This window comes from Equus quagga, chromosome 7 (assembly GCF_021613505.1).
Source record: "Equus quagga isolate Etosha38 chromosome 7, UCLA_HA_Equagga_1.0, whole genome shotgun sequence".
Lineage (NCBI taxonomy): Eukaryota > Metazoa > Chordata > Mammalia > Perissodactyla > Equidae > Equus > Equus quagga.
This window is the reverse complement of record NC_060273.1, coordinates 73,365,983-73,389,259: the sequence shown is the minus strand read 5'-3', so window position 1 is coordinate 73,389,259 and position 23,277 is coordinate 73,365,983. Positions and strand designations below refer to the sequence as shown.

General features: G+C 37.8%; 2 protein-coding genes across 6 annotated transcripts in view; one reads left to right on the top strand and one right to left on the bottom strand.

The window, feature by feature from the left end:
- TCERG1 (transcription elongation regulator 1) overlaps positions 1–12,888 on the top strand; it is a 61,732-nt gene extending 48,844 nt beyond the window's left edge. For 4 of the 5 annotated variants that reach the window (XM_046666386.1, XM_046666385.1, XM_046666384.1 and 1 more), the window contains 7 exons: positions 1,088–1,238; positions 5,364–5,528; positions 5,804–5,986; positions 8,027–8,206; positions 8,898–8,981; positions 10,549–10,649; positions 11,818–12,888. In XM_046666386.1, coding sequence (XP_046522342.1) covers positions 1,088–1,238; positions 5,364–5,528; positions 5,804–5,986; positions 8,027–8,206; positions 8,898–8,981; positions 10,549–10,649; positions 11,818–12,019 — 1,066 coding nt within the window. In that variant the 3' untranslated portion in view covers positions 12,020–12,888. Of the gene's footprint in view, positions 1–1,087; positions 1,239–5,363; positions 5,529–5,803; positions 5,987–8,026; positions 8,207–8,897; positions 8,982–10,548; positions 10,650–11,454; positions 11,549–11,817 lie in introns of all 5 variants that reach the window. The other variant, XR_006889361.1, reaches the window with a different exon arrangement.
- A 3,129-nt stretch (positions 12,889–16,017) lies between these two features.
- GPR151 (G protein-coupled receptor 151) lies at positions 16,018–17,337 on the bottom strand. The gene has a single exon (XM_046667775.1). It carries the CDS (start codon positions 17,290–17,292, stop codon positions 16,018–16,020), a length of 1,275 nt encoding a protein of 424 aa, XP_046523731.1. The 5' UTR covers positions 17,293–17,337.
- Positions 17,338–23,277: the final 5,940 nt, after the last annotated feature.

Genomic DNA, 23,277 nt, shown 5'->3' with positions numbered 1-23,277 from the left:
TGGGTTCAGTTTCTATTGACTTCAAAATGTTTTTTTCTGTGGATCATGTTACTTTGAACATTTAGTGATTTTTTTTTTAAACTTTTTATTAAGATTATGATAGTTTACTGAATGTTTAGTGATTTTTAATTGAATATTGGAAATTGTGGGTAATAGGTAGAGACTCTGAAGTCTTATATTCCCCTGAAGAGAGTAGATTCTTGATTTAGTATGCCCTTCAATTAGAGGCTGATCACCTTAATTTTAGGTTTGATTTTATGCTTTGTTAGTGTGGACCTCAGGAAGTGGAAGGTATTTCTCTCAACTTCCCAACTTTGTCTCCCTTGTGGATCTTTTGTGGGCTTTGTTGTTGTAATACTGTTCTTTTCCCAGCACTACTCCGTCTCTAGTATCTCTTTTTTGGGGTTACCCATGTAGCAGCTTGGTACAGGAGTGGCCTTTCCCTGCTGTTGTACAGCTCAGTCTTGGCCTTCTACTCATGGGGACTCCTGTGTGGTATTCCTCTGGGGTGCTCTCTATAGTTTCTTCCTCTGGCATTTTAGCATCCAAACTCTGATCTCTGCTGTTTCTACCTCGTTGGGACCACTGTGCTGTGCTTGGACTCTAGCTCTTTTCACCCTGGGAAATTGTCCTAAGGGAGAGGGCAATGGCGCTTAACCTCTTTCTTACTCTGCCTGTTGTCCACTGCTTGAAATTGGTTGCTTCATGTATTTTGTCCCAGTTTTATAGTTGCTTTTGGAAGGAGAGCTGATTCAGTGAGATTTCACCACGCCTAGAAGCAAGACTCAGTCTCATCTAAGGGTAGAAATAGATGAGCTCTTAAGTCTCTTGAAGCAAACAAATTCTTTGCTCTCTGATGTGTATCCCCCCTAACACCATGCTGATAGTATACAAATCTCTAGCCACATTTTTATCCTTTAGCCCTTTTGACTCCTTTCTTTAGCTCATTGTTCACTGGCTAGGCAAATGTTGGTACTCAGTGTCTCTTTGGCACATACTCTTGCTGGAAAAATGGTATTTTCTGCTATATCTTTCTACCAGCAGAAATAGCTCTATCAAAGTTAGCACACTTGCCGTTTTGTTACAGAGCTACTTTTAGTGAATTTGCAGCCAAGCATGCTAAAGATTCAAGATTCAAAGCAATTGAAAAGATGAAAGATCGAGAAGCCTTGTTTAATGAATTTGTGGCAGCTGCAAGGAAGAAAGAGAAAGAAGATTCGAAGACCAGAGGTGAGAAGGTAAGATGGTTTTAGTTCCAGTGGTGTGATTGATGGGAGTGTGAATGGGAAGGGACTGAGCTGGTGCTGTGTTTCTAATCATGTAAATGGGCGTAAATAACGGGACCCACATTTACTGTTTAGCGTTTTAACTTAACATTTACAGTTGTTTATATGTGTGTATTTTATTACTTTACTTCCATAATGCTTATTTCTAGTAGCTTCACTAAACTACATATGTTTGCTTTACATTTTATTAATATTAAGATGCCCGGTAAATCCAGAACTGGTTGTTAGGCCTTTCTGTCCACTGGTGCCTGCTAAGATTTCAAGATTCTCTATGATGGTAACATTTAAATCTCAAAAAGCTTCTTTATCTTTTTGCCCTCTAAAAGATAGCATTTTAGTGACTTTCTAATCTTTTAGTAAACATATCTTACATATAAATTATTGCTTATCACAACTAAAGGTCAGCTATTAAAGATTAATGAATTCCAAATGTCATTTGATAGCAGTGTCAGGAAGTGGAGAGGAGCACAGCACTGGGGAGGCAGACTGGTAGGGAGAAGGCACCAGTGGTGCGTGAACCATCAAAACATGCAGCTACTCTTCCTTAGTGTCCCTGTATGCTTTGTGAATGAAGAAAAACCCTCTGAAGCCTAATCGTTGTTGACATTTACAGTTACCTATTATTCCAGAAAGTTAAAATATTATATATTCTACTGAGAAATGTTGTTAAGGAAGTAAATATCACTCTTGTTGGGAGGAAGACTCTTTGATTGAAAATAGTGACAGTATTAGGTGAAATAACTTTTGTCAGAAATATCTGAAATTCCCTGATTGTCTGATTTATTGGGCTTCAAAGTAGATTTTTCCAGAATTATTTCACTATTAACTTTCTTTTGTAAATGATTATGCCTCTCAGAGGAAATATGCAAAATTGAGTTCTACATAAACATTTTATATATTGAATTAGAATCATCTTAATGAATTGTTTTTGCTACTTTTGACTTTTAGTAGTAACCTATTTGATTAAAGAAAACCAAGTAAAAATAAATGATTGATATTATGTGATTGCTTTTATACAAATTGAATGTTTTTCTCTTTGCATTTGTAACTAATGTTCTTTTTCTAAACATTTTCTTTTGTAACTATTTTGTGTATTCTGTTTTATAACAAGTGGATAGACTTGACAGTTTTGTGCTGTGCGGCCTGTCAATCAGTTCAGTCTGACAGCTGTCAATCACTGATACGCAGAGTATTATGGGATTTCCTAGTGAGGAAAGAATTGGTATCTCTCTGTGTGGTGACTTTAGCCTCCCGCAGTTCCGGTACTTTACATTTTTTAGTCTTTTTCCTTATGAAGTAATGAGAGTTGTGCCCAGAATGTGTTAATTAAAATAAATTAAATAGACATTACATCTAAATCAACCTAATATGTTCAGATTTATTGTCTTTTTATTATAAAATTTTAATTCTCTACATTATAGATTTGGCTTTGTACCATTACTAAGTTAAAAAAAATAAAGCAGGAAATTACTAAAGTGAAACCTTCTCAGCCAATTTAAAGAATGCAAAATAAATTACTAACTAGGCTATGAAAGCAGAAATCTTTAAAGTAAGGGTTTAAATATAGTATATTTTATATTCACATTCTGAGAAGTTTCTGGTTAATGAAGTTTTATCACTTTATGACTTTCTCTGTATATTTATTCCTATGAAGCATATTGTCTACACTGTTTTCTTAAATCACATGTTAACTGTGTGTAATTGAATGGTGAAATCAGTACCAGTAGCATGTTGGCATATTGAAGTTTCTTCCTGTTCTTGTGATTCTCTAACTGGTCTTTATAACATTGAGATAACTGAATCAATAGCTGAGCAGTAAGAGTTTAAAAGTAATTACTTTCTGGGTCAAAAACCTTCACAGAACATTGACTTCTGCTGAAATCCTTTTTTTTCTTCAGTAGGCATTTTCAGGCTAAGGGTATAATCATCATTTTCATGTATGTTTCACTGGTAATTTTCCGTTTTATAAAAAATGCTCCTAGAACACTGTTTATTTTTACTAGACTATTTAGTTTGCCAAAGTACCTACCCTCAAGTTTTCATTTATTTTACTACAATTTATTTATTATTGTAGCCAATTGTTATAAAATTGTGATTCAGATAATTTACCTTTTGGAACAACACTCTTGAAGTTGCACATAATGGAGTTAATCTTCTTATGAAGTTGACATTTTTCTCTCTTCCCTCTCTTAAATTTCCTGCTGAACAAGTTAAGTATTTTTGTTACATTAGGCCAAAGACCCTATGTCTCCATATTAAACTGAACAGCCTAGATGGTAAGATACTTGCATTTTTGGAGAGATGAAAATAGGGAAAATAGGGCTTTGAATTGCTGCTAATGGTAATTGACATTTTTTGACCTTTATGCAGTTGTTAAGTAATTTTTCTCATACAAACAGCAGCTTTGGTAAGCCATTTATAGCCTGTCATGGTAATATCTACAGTGAAAGGAAGTAAAACTTTATTTAAAGTTCACTTTGTTTATACATCACACATTTTTAAAACTTTTTGATAATCCTTACTGTATAGGCTTTGTGTCTCATATTTGAAAATTGTTTTAATATAAATTCCTATGGCTTAGAAAGATTCCTATTTGATAATAGCTTTCATGTTTTATTTAACATAAATTTTGTAAATTTGCCTTCTACTTTCACATACATCTAGGAATTTGGTGTTCATCATGCAGATACAAACTAGACAAGATGAACCAAAAAATTGTTAGATCACTACATCAAGTAGTTTCTTTATCACTATCTGGAAATACTGGAGTATTTCTCATTAATCCAAACAAAGTCAAGAGCCAAGTTCAACAGTGGAGAAATCCACAGCTGGTTAGCTTTTGTCTTTTTAAAAATTCTCTAACGCAGAAATTCTGTTTCTTATAACCCTACAAGTGTTACCCAGAAAGGAGATCAACCTCTCTTTTAATCCCCTAATGGAGAATTAAAGTTTTTGGGGGAATGGGCAGAAGGAATGATTCACTTATTTTGTGCCCACACAGTTTAAATTGTGATTCCATTCCTGATTTCTCATTCCCTTGGTCAGGTAGGAAGGCAGCAGTTTTAATCCGTATAGGGAGGAGAGGTTCTTGACATGGCCAGAATCTTCTGGTGAAATAACTTTGGTTACCTTGGGTGACTTCCCTGGTAGAAGTAGAGTACAAAATGATCTAAATGAGACAGAATTTTAAAACAGGTCCTTAAAGATGCATGAAAATAAATGCCTCATTTATCTCTTTCTTCCCCTATTTAAAAAAATTAAAAATACAGTTTGGAAGAGGAGTTCTAAGTATTGTATATGTTGACACTAAAGGATTAATGTTATTTAATACCTTTGGTATAATGTTACTAACTTAGTACTTGATTTGTTAAGAGTACTATTTTGTTAACACTTACCTTCTTAGTTATATAATGTTAAAGGCATAAATTTATTGGCTAAAAAGTACAGAAAATCTGAATATAGTTTTCTTAGTGATGATTTATTATGACCGTAGAAATATATAACTTTCTTATATATAAGGGTACAAACATTGTTCTTTTTTTAACCAAAATATAAAAATTTATCCTATTTTTTTTGTTTTTAGACATTTGACAGTATAGTTTCAGGTTGTAATGTATAAGACTTGCTATTTGTGCTTTACTATTTCTAAATTCCCCTATCTAACAAACAAGAATTTTATTTATATACTTTTTAAAATAAATCATTCTTACCATCTGGATATTATAGTATTTTACTGTCAGTTCATAAGCCTGAATCTTAGCCAAAAATAAATGCAAATTCATGTTCCTTATAAAACATGGCAGATCTGAGATCATCATTGGAGAATATGATTTATCTTGAATTTGGTAGATTTTAAATGAGAACCTATGTGTGTGTTGATTTTTATATTTCCCATAAAAGAGCAATTCTGATACTCTTTTTTACTAAAATTTATTCCGCTCTGAGTGTATTTAAAAAGTTATTATTCTCATCTTTAAGGTAAGTGAGCTTTTTTTCTAGTTGTAAACATTTAGATATGAAGAATTTCTCATGGGCACATTGTTTTCCTCCCAACCTACTACCTGTTCTGAAATACAGATTAAATCGGATTTCTTTGAACTATTATCTAATCATCACTTGGACAGTCAGTCTCGATGGAGCAAAGTAAAAGACAAAGTAGAAAGTGATCCACGTTACAAAGCTGTGGATAGTTCATCAATGAGAGAAGACCTTTTCAAACAGTACATTGAAAAAATAGCCAAGGTAACCATTGTGTTTACTTGTACTGTAACCATGAAATAATAAAATCCTTAATTGTACTATAAAGGTAATTGCTGGTGTTTGGGGTCTGGAGTTTTCCTTGTTGGTATTCTTAATATAAGAATCTTTAGTAGTTGATTTGGAAATGAGGTACAGCGTTTAAATATATTGTTGGTAAAAAACTAGGTTTGAAATTTTGTATTTGGTAAAGTAGCTATTCTGTGGAAGCATATTTTGATGCACTGGGTAAGAAGGATAATGTAATTTTACTTTTACAGAATTTAGACTCAGAAAAAGAAAAGGAGCTTGAAAGGCAAGCCCGCATTGAGGCAAGCCTTCGAGAACGAGAAAGAGAGGTTCAGAAGGCTCGTTCAGAACAAACAAAAGAAATCGATCGAGAGAGAGAGCAACACAAACGAGAAGAAGCTATCCAGAATTTCAAGGCTCTTCTGTCTGACATGGTATATATTACTCTTTTGATATTTTCCTCTAAAGTAGTGGATATTACAAAAATCCATTATATAACCTCATTGGTGAACGTTTCATACTCTTTAACTTGACTCTCAGGGAGATGATTTGGTAAGTTATTTATAAAGCATTTTACAGTTGAGTACTTGGTATTAGCATCATTAGAATGGGAAAACCCTAGTTATTTAGCATTTTCAGAGGTTAGATGTTTTGTATATATAAAAAATTCATAATCTTTTAGTCTCAAAGCTTTATTTTTTATTGTTCTTAAGTTATTACACACTTAGATGCAGTAGTAATACACAAAGCGTGCTGAATATAATTTAATCTTTTTCGTGATGATTTAGAGTCATCATTGTGATGATCAATTATTGTACATGTAGATGGTATGAGATGTAGGACTGAAGGTATACTGACCCCAGGAGATAGCCTGGAACTTTCTTGAAAATCCTTCTGCATTACCCAGGCTTGTTGGAGATAGCCTGGAACTTTCTTGAAAATCCTTCTGCATTACCCAGGGTTGTTGAGGTATGTAGGGTTTTCTGTCCCTACAGTGAATGCCTCCAGACTGCTCTGCTGTTCTACTTGTTTTTTCTTTCCTCTTCTTGTCACCATCTCTCCTGCTCTTTCTTTTCTGTCTTTCAGTGGGGCTCTTCTCATCACTCCTGTTGCTTCTTCTTATTTCTTTCCTTGCTTCTGCTGGTCTCTGTTCCATTTCCTGCTTCTGTTCTCTGGACAATTACAGTTTCTCTCCCTGCTTCTACTTTCCCCAAATTCATCCTCTTTATTGCAGTCTCAGAAATCTTTGTAAAAGGCAAATCTGATTTTGTCACTCTGTCTGTTGCTTGCAGAGTGAAATTTCTCCCTACTTCCAGCAGTTATCTGCATTTCAGATTCAGTCTCCTTAGCGCAATATTCTGTTCTTTCCCTGACTCCCCGACTTTCCTATTGCCTTATGCCCATTGGTTTCCTCTTGCTCCCTATGCTCTAACCTAGCTGAACTTACCTCTAATGAACCGTACTTAAATTTAACAGATCCTACCATTGCTCATGCCAATCCCACCTCCTAGAATGCTTTTAAACTTCGCACTGTGGTGGCAAACTTTGTCATTCTTCAAGAGCACACTCACATCTCTCTTCTGTGAGGCTGATCCTGACCTCTCTAGACAGATTTGACCTCACTGTTCCTTTTACCACCCTTGGGCTCAGCATACACCTCTGCAGCACTCACTCCATGTTATTGCAGTTATTTACTTAAATGTGTGTCTTCCCTAAACAAGACGAGCCCTTTGAAGGAAGGGAGGGCTGGTGTCTTATTTATTATGTATTCCCAGTGCCAAGCACAATGTTTACCTGACATGTATTTAGATACTTGATAAATGTTGGTTAAATAAATGTTTTTATATTTTCATTCATTCTTTCTGTCTTTTCGGCTTCCCATATTTCTTAGCATTGGCAGCACTGTGACTTAACTAGTAATGCTGTTACCAGCAATGAAGCAGTCCTTTCTACTGGTTGGTGAACCAGCCAGATCTGTCATGTCTTCTGTTATCTTCTTAACCATGTTAATTCTTGCTTCTGCTTGAAAGTGTCACTTTCAATATGCAGTTGATAAGTCCAAGTTTGAGCTCAAGATTTGTTGAGTTTTTTTTCTGTGAGCTACTTAGTGCTACAGGAAGACAGTGTATTTCCTCTTTTATCCGTATCCAGTTCTCCTATTAGAAGTTGATAAGATGTTAAATAGAGTATCTACATGTACTGTTAAACTTCTTAGGGACGATAGTTGAGGGGAGATACCTTCTTTTCATCCTTTCCTACCTCTAAACCCGTAGTTGATAGCTTAGGTTTGCTCTGGGAGGTGAGATTTCTGGCTTCAAGAAGCAGATTTTCAGTGACTTCTTACCTAAAGTGGAGTCACCAGAAGCTGCTTTTATTAAGTGTATCGTTCCTGAGCTAAATAAAAATGAGCCTTTTGTTGTTGAAATATGAAAAGATAAGTCTGTCTGGTGATAGATACAGTTCTCTGTTTTAAGGTACGTTCTTCAGATGTTTCGTGGTCTGATACTCGGAGGACTCTCCGGAAAGATCACCGCTGGGAATCTGGATCCTTGCTGGAAAGAGAGGAGAAAGAGAAGCTTTTTAATGAACACATTGAAGCACTTACCAAAAAGAAGAGGGAGCACTTTAGGCAACTTCTGGATGAAACTTCTGCAGTAAGAGTCTTTTCCTATTTTAATCTAGACGAATCTTCGTTAATAATTCCAGAAAGTAAAACATTGATATGATATTTAGTGTCATGGTCTTTAGATCCATTACTGGAATTCATGGGTTTTATGATTCTTTCTTCTCTGATTTTTTTTTTTTTTTTTATAGTAAAATGTTGATGGCATTCTTACTATTTAAAAATTACTTCCTTTTGGAGTTTTCAAATTCTTATCTGCTCCTGTGGTAATTCAGGATGTCCTTAGCTGTATGTCATCATTGATCGCTTGTGATGATAGATTTAATAGATTCCTTCTTTCGCTCCATTTTCAATTTGGTACTGTGGCCCCCTTGTTTGGCAGTTTGTACACTCTGTTGTCCAGGTTTTGTTCCTGTTTATCTGCTCTCTTTTTGGCGATGGCTTCTTCAGAATTTATGATGTTGCCCATGGAGATACAGGGTTTGCAGGTGATTGTCTTAGGCCACCCTGAAAGGATGGCCATGAAAATAACTCTTGTGGCAAGCCAACAAAAAGAAATTACCTTAAAGCTGCTTCCCTGTCCCTAACTAGTCCAGTTACGCTTGGGCATTACAAGAGATCGCAGGTCAGTGTGTAATATTATGTACCATATGTGCTGCACTTTGACCCCCACAGTAAGAGTGAGTTGTATTTATGTTTTTTATTCACTTGTCATTTCAAAGATTACCTTAACATCCACATGGAAAGAAGTAAAAAAAATCATTAAAGAAGATCCTCGGTGCATTAAGTTCTCCTCCAGTGACAGGGTAAGTGGGTTTTGTCTGAAATTTACGGTGAATTTATAAATATTAATTGGGTGCTTAATCAGCAGCACTAATCTCTTGACCAAAATGAAGTTGGTATTTTAGGTGAATAACTTTTAATCGTATGAGAAATAAATCTGAATTTTAAGTGTACTTTTTTGTTGTTGTACAATATATGAACAAGACAGCACAACAGAAACTTTAAAAATTTTAATCCTGTGTTTTGGCATCTTAGAGATTTAATGAAGCTATAGTTTCTATTTATTGTATAGTCAGGTCCCACTAGATAGATATATTCAGGCTGGCAGTTCGTCCCAGGCTGTCAAAGTGCCTGACTCTTAAGCCATGCTAGCAGAACACCGTCATGTGATCTCCAGTTCTTATGTGCTTCCGAGACTTTGTGGGGTAAAGGAACCTCAGGTGAGTGCAGTTTGTAGAAGCTGAGCCCTGTTCTGGTGCACTCTGATGCTGTGTGGGAAACGAGCTCACCTAGGGTCTGAAATAGTGAACAATGCCAAGGAAAGTGTAGCTTACTAAAGTCCATTTTATCCTTTGGCCATTCATTTGTTCTCTCTTCCTGTCATTCTCCTCTCCTGGTTGGTTTTTCTAGGTCTAGAGTCCAAAAACCCATAGATCTAATATTCCTTTCCCATCACACCTCATTAAGTTGGATTTTATTAGATGTGCAGACCACAAAATACACATGGCTAGGAAAGATGGGTAGACTGATAGCTGAGAGAGCCAGTCTCTAACTTTTTAACTTTTCTGACTCTTTAGAATTGATACTAAGGTCTTTGTTTTAGCCCAAAGAGTTTATACCTATCATTACTATCCCCTTAGAAGAAAAGCTAAAGGCTTAGTAAAACTTAGGTTCTGGGTGTTATCTCATGGTTAGTGTATCCATAAATTATACTACATTAGTGTCTTTGTGCTTGAAGATATAAATACAGTCTGCAGGAAATGCACATTTAACCCTTAATTTCCTTATTTTTTTTTTTTGTAAGGAAGATTGGCCCTGAGCTAACATCTGTTGCCCGTCTTCCTCTTTTTGCTTGAGGAGGATTGTTGCTGAGCTCACATCTGTGCCTATCTTCCTCTATTTTGTGTGGAATGCCACCACAGCATGGCTTGATGAGTGGTGGTAGGTTGATGCCCAGGATCCAAATCTGCAAACCCCTGGCCACTGAAGTGGAGCACACGGACTTAACCACTACACCAGTGGGCCGGCCCCTAATTTCCTTATTTTTAAGAGCATCTAAGAGGTTGTTATGAAGAGTAAAGGAGATATCTTCATAAAACCCTCAGCACAGTGTAGAACATAGCAAGCCCTCAAGTTTTAGCTACTGCTGTTATATCAATATGGTTTCTCTTTCTTGCTTTCTTTTGGCCTTAACAATGTACATTGCAGATTTTGCATTTTAATAAATTTTATATGAGCAAAAATATACCTTATATTGCCTTTTTCTTGTGCAGTTTTTATGATGCAACTTAAAAATTACTGGTTTAGTAAATAATTGATACTAATTTTGGAATTAGTGGATTTTTTTCTAATTTTATTGTCTTTTTGCAGAAAAAACAAAGAGAATTTGAAGAATACATCAGAGACAAATACATCACAGCCAAAGCTGACTTCAGGACGCTTTTGAAAGAGACCAAATTTATAACATATAGGTGTGTGCCATGAAATGTTTCATATCGGCAGTCATTGTCTTTACTAGCTCTTACTCTAATGGCCAAGGCAAACTTTGCATTCACACACATGTTGACATTATTAATTTTTAGGAATAAGAAGCAGCCAACTTTTATCAAAAAGGCCAAATACAGCCCATATCTATCGTACCATTTTTTTTTTTTAAGAAAGGGCCCAGATGTCAATTCTTATTTTGTTACCCACCCATCTAGTTTTTTAAACATACTTTTGTTTTTACTTCACTGCTTTTTTAGGAGTTTCCCCAAGTATATAAGAATTGCATTTCATGAAGAGACTTTTTAAATAATTCTTCACTGTCAATTACCATTGCCTCCTCTGAAGACTATTCAGTGTTGTTGAACCCTTCTACAGCTAGAAATCATCTTATTTAAGCTCAGCAAAAAATGTTTTTTCTCAGAGGAAAGGAGTTTGCTGGATACTTGTAAACGAAAATTTAAATGATAAAATCAGAGCTTTAAAACGAGATTTCTCTGTGACCTATCCAGTAGTTCCCCATGCCAACAATTTATCATCAGCAAAACAATTTTACATTGCTTATCAATCAGTATGCAGGAAACCATTTTTGTTTCATGCTCCAGCTTTTCTTCTTTTATGAGAAAAATTTGAAACATCTTAAGGGTATGTGCACGGGAGGATAGATAGTGCTGAGGGTGTGGTTTTTAGATATTTTGTCATTGGATTTTTTGGTCAGGATCCTTAATGTTTTGCATCAGCTTGGGCTTTTAAATTAGATGTGAAGTAAGACTTCTTTCTACATTTTTATAGTTAATTTAGTGAAAGATGTGAAAGTGAAAGCTTGTGAAAGATGCTGGGATTGGCAGCCCCGCAGACTGAAGTCCTCTGTTCATCCACAGAACAGGTACAGCACGGGCGAGATTTACCCACCCACCCTCAGCCCTGATCTGGAGGGACCACCAGTAGGGGCGGGAGGGTAATTCAGCTTCTGAGGCCCTTTCACTCCTTGGAGTCTTTGCTGAGGCGACTTACAAAGGTGACCACTGCAGTGCAGTTTTTCTTAAAAAAATAAAAATGGAAACACAATTAGGAACTAGATGGACATTTCCAGCTCATTTCTGAAAGACCTAGGAACAGCAGGCAGTAATTCTTCGACTTCTTTTCTTCTTTCAGATCCAAAAAGCTAATTCAGGAATCTGATCAGCACCTGAAAGATGTAGAAAAAATTTTGCAGAACGACAAACGGTATCTAGTACTAGACTGTGTGCCAGAGGAGAGGCGTAAATTGATTGTGGCGTATGTGGATGACCTGGATCGCCGGGGTCCACCCCCACCTCCCACGGCATCAGAGCCCACAAGACGATCAACAAAATAATTCTGAAAACTCTTCCACGGGGGTATCTATTAATTCAAAACGCTTGCATGAGCCAATTTTCAGGTTTTTACATGTATGTGCATTAGTCAAACTATTCAAAATCATCTGATGAACAGAAGGAGAAGCATTCATGATCAGTTTCTGAACAGAGAACACTTTGGAAATATTTATGCTTTTCTTTGTGTGGCATGACTGACATACATACTCAAATATAGGCTGTCTCTAGTAAATCTAAAATCTTGAAGCTAAAAATCATCCTTTTATGAGGTGTGGAAGTCAGTGACTTTGGTGACGTTCTTTCTAGCAGTGTTATACATGCAAGACGTGAGAGCATTTGTGGTTTGAACTTGCAAGATGCAAATACCACAGACTCCAAGAAAACCTAAGTTGGGGTTTGTTTTATTTCGATTTTGTTTTTTAAAGCGGGTAAAAGAGAAAACACTGAAAATTGAATTCTTATCTTCCAGAGGCTAAGATTATTATAATGGACATACTTTTACCTTTGTCTCTAAAGAACACTTTAGTTTTATTTGTTCACTTATGTGCTTTGATTATCCCCTCTGCATTATAGGCCACGTCTTGTTGTTTAGCGTAAGAGAAGATTTATTTAGTAATTTCTTCTCAGGTATGGAACCACGGTCATAACTAACATATTGGCCAGAATAGGACTGCTGGTTAAACACATTTTTATTCACCATTAAGTGATCTCTCAATATTCTGGATTAGACAACAAATTACCTTTCTTGGGTGTTCCCTGTAAACTATACTCCTGTTTGAATGTTAAACTTTTGTTTCTAAAGTTTAATTTTAAGATGTTTGAATGTTCAGTTTATGTATTTGAACTACAATAAACCAACCCTTTTTATATATGTGGATTGTATATGATTATTGTTAACATAATTTATAAAAATTTCTTTTAAACCTTTTCTTAAAAGCAGCAGCAAATGTAATGTGGCACAAAGAAAGGTGACTTTAAGTCTTGAATATCACACAGTTTTTAAAGACCTGAATGTAATAATAAATTATCTGCAGTATAAAAGGGAAGGAGTTTGTGAAGAACCATTTTGGTGCTCAGTCTCTTAGCAAAATCTTACTGCTTCGTAGCAAGAAGATGCTGATTTTTTTGTTTTCTTGTTTTTGTCTTTTATATTAACATATTAATGATCAATGCTTTTTTGGCATCCTTTTAATGTGTTAGCACATCATACCATGAATCTTATCTTTGATTCCCAGTTGCTCTTTCTAGCTTTATCTCCCCAGTTTAAAAACCCCTTCTATTTCAGTCCTTTATAGATTGCAAGTTTCAGAGTAGTAAATGAATAAAATGCTTAAGAAACATATGTTAATAGGATATTTTATTTTCCCTATTATCTCACACCTACTATGGTTTCAACAAAACCTAAGAAGAAGGAATATCACCAGATCTGTATTTGTGTTATGTGCACACACACATCACACACACACAAACATTCACATCTGTGTTACTGACTACTTAGCTTAAATATATGTAGTGCTACAGAAAGTATATGAACTCTGTATGTAGAAACCTGGAATTGATTATCTGACTAAGGTCTTAAATTGTAAAATTGATAATTAATAGGGTACTTTTTTCTCTTTTTTTGAAATTTATTTTTATAAATTCATTGAGTGATTTTTAAGTTCTATGAGGAGTGAAACTGAGTGTTTGCCAAAAGGAACACAACTATTATAGAAATATGAGTGTCCTACAAAGGTGAGATTTCTAGAATGCTTTCTTTTGTTATTCTAAATGCCATGTAGTATTGTTTCCCCACTACATTCTGCTTCTCACAGTAGAGAAGTGTGAAGAAAATGGTTTGGTGATATCTATCCTAATAATGTCCTGCTTTTGTCATAAAGTATTTGGGATTGATTGTTCATATAAGGTGCAAATCAAACTTTTCTGTGCAGATTTCTTACAGGGATCAAGTCAGGACTTTGTGTATTAGGTTCTTAATCAAATGCTCGTTGTAATTACACTGTGTGCCAGTATCTGCATCTTGATTTGGTGCTTATCAGCAAATGCTTTTAAAATACGTGATTCAGTTTACCCTGAGCCCAATGCCAGTGTTAAGGTCTGACCTCCCCATGAAGCCCCATTGTGCCAAATGATGATTTTGAAAGGAGCATTCAAGACAAAGACAGCTTTAAGTCGCCAAAACTATCTGAAGTAAAACATAATTGTTTTATTTGTTTACAAGTTAAAATGTCAGACACTGGAAGCTTTACATCCTACATTTATTATATATATTGAACATAAAAATCTTTAATTCAAATAGTTCATCACAGACAATTTTAAAGGTAATCCCTTTGTATAACTATTGTCTCACAAAACTATTTTTTATACTTGAGATAAATTGTACTTTATGTTATCCTGTGAGCCTTAAAATAAAATTTGTAATGAACCAAGTGAAAAGAAAATAGCCATATCTTCTGTGTTAAAAAAACAAACCATAACCATTTGTAAAAAAAGTAAACCCCAAAAACCCACACTGAACATTTTTTTAAAATAAAAATTTTGTCCACAGCATATTTTTATATTTCAAATTCTCCATTGCTTACCCTAAAGGCAATTTTTTCTGAGGGAAACCCTCAGTGAAAATACCCCAGGATTTCCATAACAAAGTAATCAAGAATCATGGATAAATGTCCTTATTATGTTTAATAAGGGAATAAATGTATCAGAATCATTACGTATGCTTTACGGTGCTGTAAAATGAACAGTAATTGCCTGTTATTCAAATTACACTGTTAATATGTTTGGGAACACAACATTTAATTTTATTGTTTTTCTTTCTGTACTGCCCTCATGCTTTTTGTTTTCTATTCTTAGCCAGATTATCTGTCTTGTATCCATTGAATTTTCTCTTTTCCATATGAATCTCTCTTTTTTCTGGTTACTCTTGATTACCTTTATAACTTAAAAACCCTGAGGTGTTTTAAAAGTTGGGCATGATTCAAGTTCAATATATGGAGACATTTAATATCATTTAACAAGAAAGAGCACCATCTCTATTCCTCCTTTGTATCTGTATTTTGAGGGTTGCCTTCAGTAGTTAATACCTCTATCATTTACCATAGCTTATAGTGTATCTTGAGAGAAAAGAGATACTGGGACAGATTGATTTTAGCTTGTAGAAGAGTAACTGTTTCCTGCATTTGGAAGCGTAGATAATTGGGAAGAGAAGGAAGGATAGTCTTTAAGTTCTTTCTCCATATCAAAATAGAATGTCATGCTAAGCTGCTAAAATCCTCAGAAACTGAAGTCTCCCTGAGGTGGCTTAAAAAGGCCAATGAAGCAGGTTTTAGTATATGGCAAAGTTTGAATTTACCTGAACTTAGCCAAAATAAGCCATGGTTTGAAATTAGCCCAGAATGAGAATAAGGTGCTGGTCCTTATTCTGCAGCCTTCAGTCATGGAAATTCTGTATGGATTTTCATCAAGTAAGTTAAGATTTTTTTTAAAAAAAGGATAACATTAAAATTTATTTGTTAATGTGTTAAAGTAAAATCTCTTAATTGGAAATAGATTTTGAGCTTTGGTTATGTGAAATAAAATTTGATAGGTGAAGTTAGAGCTAGCACATTCAGGAGGAAACTAAAGGTAAAGGGGTTTATTTAGCCTTTGACAATAAGCTCTACTCCAACCAGTAAAGGGCTGGTGCTAAAAAGTACCCGAAAACAGCCATTGTGAACAAGAGGCAAAATAGCTGGGCTTTCTAATCACTGTGGCAGGAGCATCTTCATAGAACACTTACAGTTAATTCTTTAGGCAGCCAGGTTATAATTCTGAAACATAATTATTACTCCTAACATGGTGTTCTATTTACCAAGTTGCACAGTTTGAAAATGCAGACTGTGAAGCATTTTTGTAATTCTTAACAGTAATAATTTTAGCATGTTTTATATGGTAAAGTCAGCAGTATTGATAAGCAGCAGTACAAGTAAATACAATAATCGCATTTGCTTTGAAACTTAATCTATTTATCACAATCTCCGCCTGTCTCTTGATCTTCATGTTCCCAGGGCATAGGGTCATTGTCTTGTACACAAGGGACTGTGTCCCTCTCATGCCAAAACTGCTCTACATCAGGGAGGATGGGAATCTCTGCCTTGTCGCTTTTCTCTTTGCTGGAGGAGGGAGAGCCAGTTTCCTCTTTCTCTCGTGTGGATGTTGGGGACTCTAGAGATGGCACATTGTCAGGAAGGACCTCTGAGTTACCAGTTGGTATTTCCTGAGACTCAGAGGCAGTGGGATGTTTTTTGGTTATCATCCATTTCCATAAGCCTTTGAAGCCTTCCTTGAACTCCTCTGACATCACTAGAAAAATGAGAGGATTTGCTGAAGAGATGGAAAACATTAGAACTTGAGATAGGGCTATAAAACCTTGTGGTGGGGCTGGGCCTCCAGCTTTCACGTGCCATATCCACAGCCAAGCTACCCATTCAGGGAGCCACAGAATAGCAGAGATGATGGCAATGCTCAGCAGCATCACTGTGAGTTGCCTTGAGCGCATCTGGTTTCTAAGATTTTGAGTCTTAGTTCCTCGTTTTTGGCATTGGCCATAAGCTCTCCAGAAATAAAAGCTGGCGAAGAGTAATGGAAAGCAAAATACCAGGAGAGGGTAGAGCTTACCAAACATTGACATGAACTCTTTGGCCACAGCGGGTACATCCATGAGGCACATTTCCACACCTGCGTAATGCCTAGTGGTGCTAAAGAACCATTCTGGTAAGGGTAGCAGGCTGGCCACAACCCAGATGGCCACCAGCACTGACCAGATGGTGCAGTTGTGGATACTTACTTGCTTGGCTGGGTCACTTGCATACATGAAGCATACTTTGGCCACTGCAACGATTGTCAGGCTCTTGGCTGCCATGCATGTGTGGATGAACCAGTCAGAGGACTTGCAGACAAACCAGCCTAGATCCCAAACACCTTTGGAGTATGCTGTAGCTCGGACAGGCACAGAAAAGAGCAGGAGAGAGAGATCAGCCAGGCTGAGATTCAGAATCAGGGAGTGGATCATGGATGGCTTTCCTTTCCAAGCACGATGAAGGAGGGTGCCCATCACACACAGGTTTCCCACGAAGCCCACCAGGCAGACAGCCACCAAGAGAGCTGGGACTATAGTCCTCCAGTCCTTGGAGTCAGAAGGCAGGTACCCTCCAGCAAAGTGGAGGTGAGCAGAAGACACATTCATGGTGCTGGAGTTGGAGTCTGCAAAGGCAGCTGCCAGCATCACCTTTTCCATCCAGCTCCTTCTTACAGAAGTTAGCTTCTCTTTGTCTTTTTGCCTTGGCTGTTTTGCATAGGAAATAAATACGCTGTCATCAGTGTCAAATGACACCTCTGGCTCCTCCTCTTGCTTGTTTCCTGAGAGCAGGATGTGGAAGAAGGTTGACTGCTAAGCTCTTCTCTGCTGCCTGTGATTTACCTTGACTGCACTGAATGACAGGCCGCAGGAGCACATGGTTACTGCTCATTAGCAAGTCTAATGTCAAACTGGCGGCCCTGTGGAGTAAAAAAACCAGTATACCCATAAATGATAAATGAGGAGAACATAGATGTAAGTGGGATATGTTTCTGGGGGGTCACTAGAGCCAGTCAAGGCAATTATTTTCAACCAGCCGTTTGTAAAATCCTGACTGTGGTCTGTAATTCAGTAAACACTATATCTGAATCGAGTCCTTTAAACTTAAGCCTGCACAGGAATCACCTGGATAGCTTGATCCAGTTAGTCTGGAGTAGGGTCCAAGAATTTGCATTTCTAACAAGTTCGCAGGGGATGTTGATACTGCAGGTTGGGGAACCACACTGTTAAAGCAAGAACTGATGCTGCTTATTTTTTCCCCTGCAGAGACGAGCTTCCTCTTCTTTTACCCAGCCCTCACCACCACTTCAGCCCCATCAACAGCTGGCTGAGATCAAACACACAGAGCTGGATAATGAAAAAAAGCTGGAAAGAAGTCCTATTGAAAAGTCTACTGGAGCCAGCCCTGATGGCCTAGTTGTTACAGTTGGGTGCCGTCACTGCTTTGGTGGCCTGGATTCATTTCCCGGTGGCAAAACCACACAACCTGTTTGTTAATTGCCATGCTGTGGCTGCGGCTCACATAGACGAACCAGAAGGACTTATGACAAGATATACAACCATGCACTGGGGCTTTGGGGAGGGAAAAAAAGTCTAATTATGGATGACTTTAAATATTTTCAGTTTTTTATAGGTGATTTTAGAGCTCTGAATTAGAACAGGTTTAAACCTAGTAAGACTTTTCAACAACCGTGGTGATTAAGGCAACCAAATTTTGAATTAAGCTGCTTTTCAGAGAGAATTCCTAAAGCATTTACTGAGACAAGAAATAAACAATTTCTATGTGAAAGGTATTTAAGAGATTTTATAGAAAATGACACTTTAAAGTTGGGAAAAGACAAAATTCTTGCATAAGATGATTCTAGAACCAGTCTTGAAATATTATAATGTGCAGTAGAAAGATGCTGTAGAGATCAAAGGAGCTAGAATTGTAACAGCCAGATCTTAAGTTTACATGAAGGAAGCCATGTTAGGGAAAAGAAGCAACACTGTAACTATGATCCTGATTCACTAGTCTCTGAATACATTTTAGCCTGGTCATAGCCTAGATGATTAAGCACCTCCTGCTTTTACAAAATACATGATCTGTTAGTTCTATGACTCTTGCTTACATAAATCTCCCAGCTATGATAAGACAACCTTATTCTCTGAGTTCCACAGGAACATGACGACCTCCAGAAAGAAAAACTCATCACAAATGACAGAAGAGAGAATGTGGTGCCTTGAAGTTTGTCACCGGTTGGTTGACGTCCCTAAGCCCCCTCCTTCCCTGTCCGTCTCCCTGCATAGCTGCCTCAGGATTCTGTGTGATCTTAAGATGCTTCTTTGGGGCACTAGTCCACCATCTTCCGATGATGCCAGCTAATCGTATAAACTTTCTTTTCTCAACCACCGGCTTGTCTGCAATTGATTGGCACTAGATTGCAGTGAGCAGAACTAGCCCCTTTTCGCTCGGTTACAGAATTGTTCCAGGAAAGGGGTTCGTGGGATTGAAATGAAGATTTGTTCTACTCTTGCGTGTAGTTGTGTCAGAAATGCTTAGTAGCGTACGGTGGAGAGTGTACTGGGCTGTGAGTCCAAATAACTACCTAGTTAACTAACTGGTGCTAACTGCTTCACCAGTTTTTTTCTGGAAACTAAGGGGATCACATTTAAAAATTCCCCGAAACCCCAGAACTCCACAAATAAATACTAACTCAATAAATACTTACTGAATGTTGGGAAAGCTGTTGGTGGTGCTGGGTTTCCTTTTCTGTTTCCTTTTCCTCCTGGGAAGTAGTTGTATCTATGAAACAAATTGGGAGCGATGCACAGTAACCCCAAGTTAGGGCTGTGGGCAGTGAAATATCCTTAAGCCTCAACAACACTACTTGTGGGGGTGCAGAGGCCCTCACCATCTTATGAGGAGGAAAATGGTGGGGGGCAGTGTAGAGAAACACTTTGAGTGCTACTTAGAGGAAATAAATGTGTGAATTATAAACTAGAAGAAAGCTGGTTCCACCTGATGAATGTAGAAGAGGTCAGTTCAAGACCAGAAAACAAATACTACTTTACATCATGACTTAGAAGCTTATGACTCCCATGGCTCCTGAAGATACAGAAGACAAAAGGCAACATGAGTTCAAGAAGCCTTTACCATCACAGAAATTTGATTTTTAATAGACCATTGAGAGAAACTAAAGACTGTCATATGGTTCTCCTCAAATCTATTGAAATTGACTCAGGCAAGAATGCTCTGGTGACCCACTTAGAGACAAAGTGTTTAACCTGAAGGACTGGAAGACTGAGTTTTCTATGTTCTTTTGGATGAAATTTATTTTAACTTTTTATTTTGAAATAATTGCAAACTTATATGAAAAATGCAAGAACAGAACAAAGAATTATACTTCATTGAGATTCACCAATTATTAACAGTTTGCCACATTTGCTCACTCTTTTTCTCTCTCTGTATACACCCATGCATATATATGTATATATACACACACATACACATACATATTATTTCCTAAATCACTTGAGAATTGGAAATGAGTTTTTGAGTTTTCTTCTCGGATTGCCATTTGCCACAAAAATCAAAATGAGACTACGTGCTTGTAGCAAAAAGGAATTCTCTGCTTTGCAACCCTCAATACCCAATCCAGGTATCAGTTTGTCTCAATATATCAGCACATATGCATCTAGGTGTCTGACAAATGTGATACGTAGCTTGCATTCACTTTTTCTTTACTTTAACAGCATTTCCATTTAAAAGATAAATGTAACTTAGCAAACCTAAAAGAAAATGAACACATACATTTCTCTTACATTGTAAGTTGAAGTTATTTTGATCTTTGTTAACAGTATATTCACTTAAAAGACAGGATTCAGTTGTAGGCATAGTGGACATTTGTCAGGTTTCCTTATTTGTATTTATCCTGGGGAGTTGCTTAGTATTTGACCCCTTTCCTGTCTCATAGAAGTGATTTGGGGGAGAGATGATATGGGTGAGGTGGATGGAGCAGTATTTGGAATGAAAACTGGAAACAACCCCACCCCCACCCCAAAATGCTGGAGACAACTCAAATGTCCACCAGCTGGTGAACGGACAAACAAATGGATATATTCATACAGTGGAACACTATTCAGCAATATAAAGGAATGATAAATGCTACAACGGTGGATGAATCTCAAAAGTAAGTGAAGGAAGCCAGACATGAAGACTACGTATCATAAGATTCCATTTATATGAAATGTCCAGAAAAGGCAAATCTATAGAGACAGAAAGTAGATAGCAGTTCGCTGGGGCTGGGAAAGGGGAGTGACTACGAATGGGCACTAACCATCTTTCTGGGTGATGAAAATGTTCTAAAATTGAATCATGGGGATGGTTACACAGCTCTGTAAACGTACTAAAAACCTTGAATTGCATGCTTAAAATGAATGAATTTTATGGTATGTTAATTAAAGCTGTTTTTGCTTTTTGCAGAGTTGTTTGGGATGGAGAAAAGATAAAGAGCAGATTTCTTTGCTCTTAGAATGCAGAGCAGCCTACAGTAGAGGAGATATTCTATTCTGAGACTGTGATTAAAAAAAAAATTATAGAGCCAGGGAGAGATTGTGGCCTAGAAGGACCAAGCCAAGGACAGTACTAGGTGGGAAAGGAGGACATACGAGGGGAGCAGGGAGAGAGGGAGACCCAGAAAGCTGGGACTCAGAATTTGCTGCCCTGCCGCCTGGTTTCCTCCGCTTGGAAATGGGCTTTCAGCACGGCCTCCCTGTGCTTCCAGACTCTTGCTAAGGCCCTTGCAACAGTGCAGCCACCACCCCAAGCGCCTCAGCTGGGTCCCAGGCTGCTTCTCCTGACGGGGACACCACCCATGGTGATGACGCCAAGAGGGAACCCCTGGAAATTGAGAAGCAGTAAGAAAACAATGGAGAATCTGAGCTGTAGGTTTCTTTTCCTTTTTTTTTTCTTCAAATTTTAAGTTGCACAGTTACCTCAGCCAGTTTAATCTTGAAAAGAACCCAAAGCAAATTGGTGGCATACTTTTAAGTGGCTTCTGACAAAAACAGAGGTAAGTAAGACCTCTTACCAGGTCTGGACAAAATTTATCCTCATTCCAGGGAAGGGCTAATAATAATAACAATCATTTATTGAGCGAGTCTTAATGCCAACCTCTGTGCTAAGCAGTCTATGCACTGAATCCTCAGGACAACTCTTGGAGAGGGGGACTATGAATATCCCCTTTCAGATGATGACATTAAGGCACAGAGAGATGAACTTCCCGTAGGTCTGTAGATCACACAGCTAGTAGATGACAGGGTTGGGATAGAGACTCCCATGGGTCTGACCCCAGAGTTGGGGTTTCAGAGCTGGTGTTCATAAGTGGCATGCTACCCTGCCTCCCTAAAGAAGCTATGAAATCCTGTTCTTTAAGCAATGCAATTGTCAAATTGGTATAGTTCAGCTCAACAAGCTGTACTGAGCATTTTGCCACTGGGAATATAAAGCCTGTATACTTTTCTTTCAGTGAATGTGTCTTGGGCCACTTCCTCCTCTGTGCCAAGCACGATGCTAGACCCTGGGAATGCACTGTGGTAGAGTCCCTTTTCTTGAGGAGCTACAATCTAGTTGGACAGGTGAATAAACAAGAAATGTCAAGGTCAGTGTTACCAGAGTACTGACTGTTGTGGATGTCTGGAGGAGGCCACCTGGAGCAAACCAAGAGTTGATGGGAGGAGGGTCAGGCAAAGCTTCCTGGAGAAGTGAAATCTAAGCTGAGCCCTCAGCCACTCGCCTACCTGCTCATCCTCGCCAGAGCCTTTTTGGGACGTATCACTGCAGTGTATTGAGTATCCGTGTACTAAACACACCAGAACACAGCTGCTGCTTATCAGACAAGTTAGCGTGATTGACTTCAGGTCTCAGAGTTGACCTCTCCTTCTACCTATAGGTTTTCAGGCTTGAACCTTGCAGATGAAGCTCTAGGTGGGGCAGAGTGGAGCAGGCTGGGCTTTGCTGAGCAGCTGCCATTTGTGAGCTTGTTGAGCATGCTCAGGTCCGTCTGTGTGGGCGTTAGATAAGTTAGCCCTCAGTTTTGCAATTTCTTTACTGTCCCCTCACTCCTACTCCCAAAGATGAGAGTCCGTAATGTATGGTCGGCGTTTCCTTCTTTGCTGACAGCCTTGCTTCACTGAGGGTTCTTTTCTCCAGCCCCGTGGTCGTGCTCCTTTCTGGACTGCAGGTATTTTATCGTCGTGGAGTACCTTTGCTGTGGGGCTTTCCTCAAGGGCATGTCCCGTTATGTAATGTCTAGTGTCTCAGAGTGTTGTTCCAGGCTGCAGGTTCAAGCTGAGTGACAATCCATCTCTGAGGGAAGTGTTGAGTAGTCTGGCTGGGTCTGAGTGGCCACTCCTACAAGATGGCAACCCCCCTCCTGCTTCTGCTGTTGGTTAGGTGGCTCTTAAGCTCACTGTAGGGAAGATGATGGAAGAAGATGGATTGTGCTCTCACTGACAATGTGGTCATCAAGTCTGGAAACATAGGTCATTATTTTATCCAGTTATCTAATATCAGTAATAATTTATTGTGTATTGGCATATATTTCCAGACTTGATGGCTATCCTGGATGTTTCAGATTCCACAGACTGGGATTCAGGAGGTCT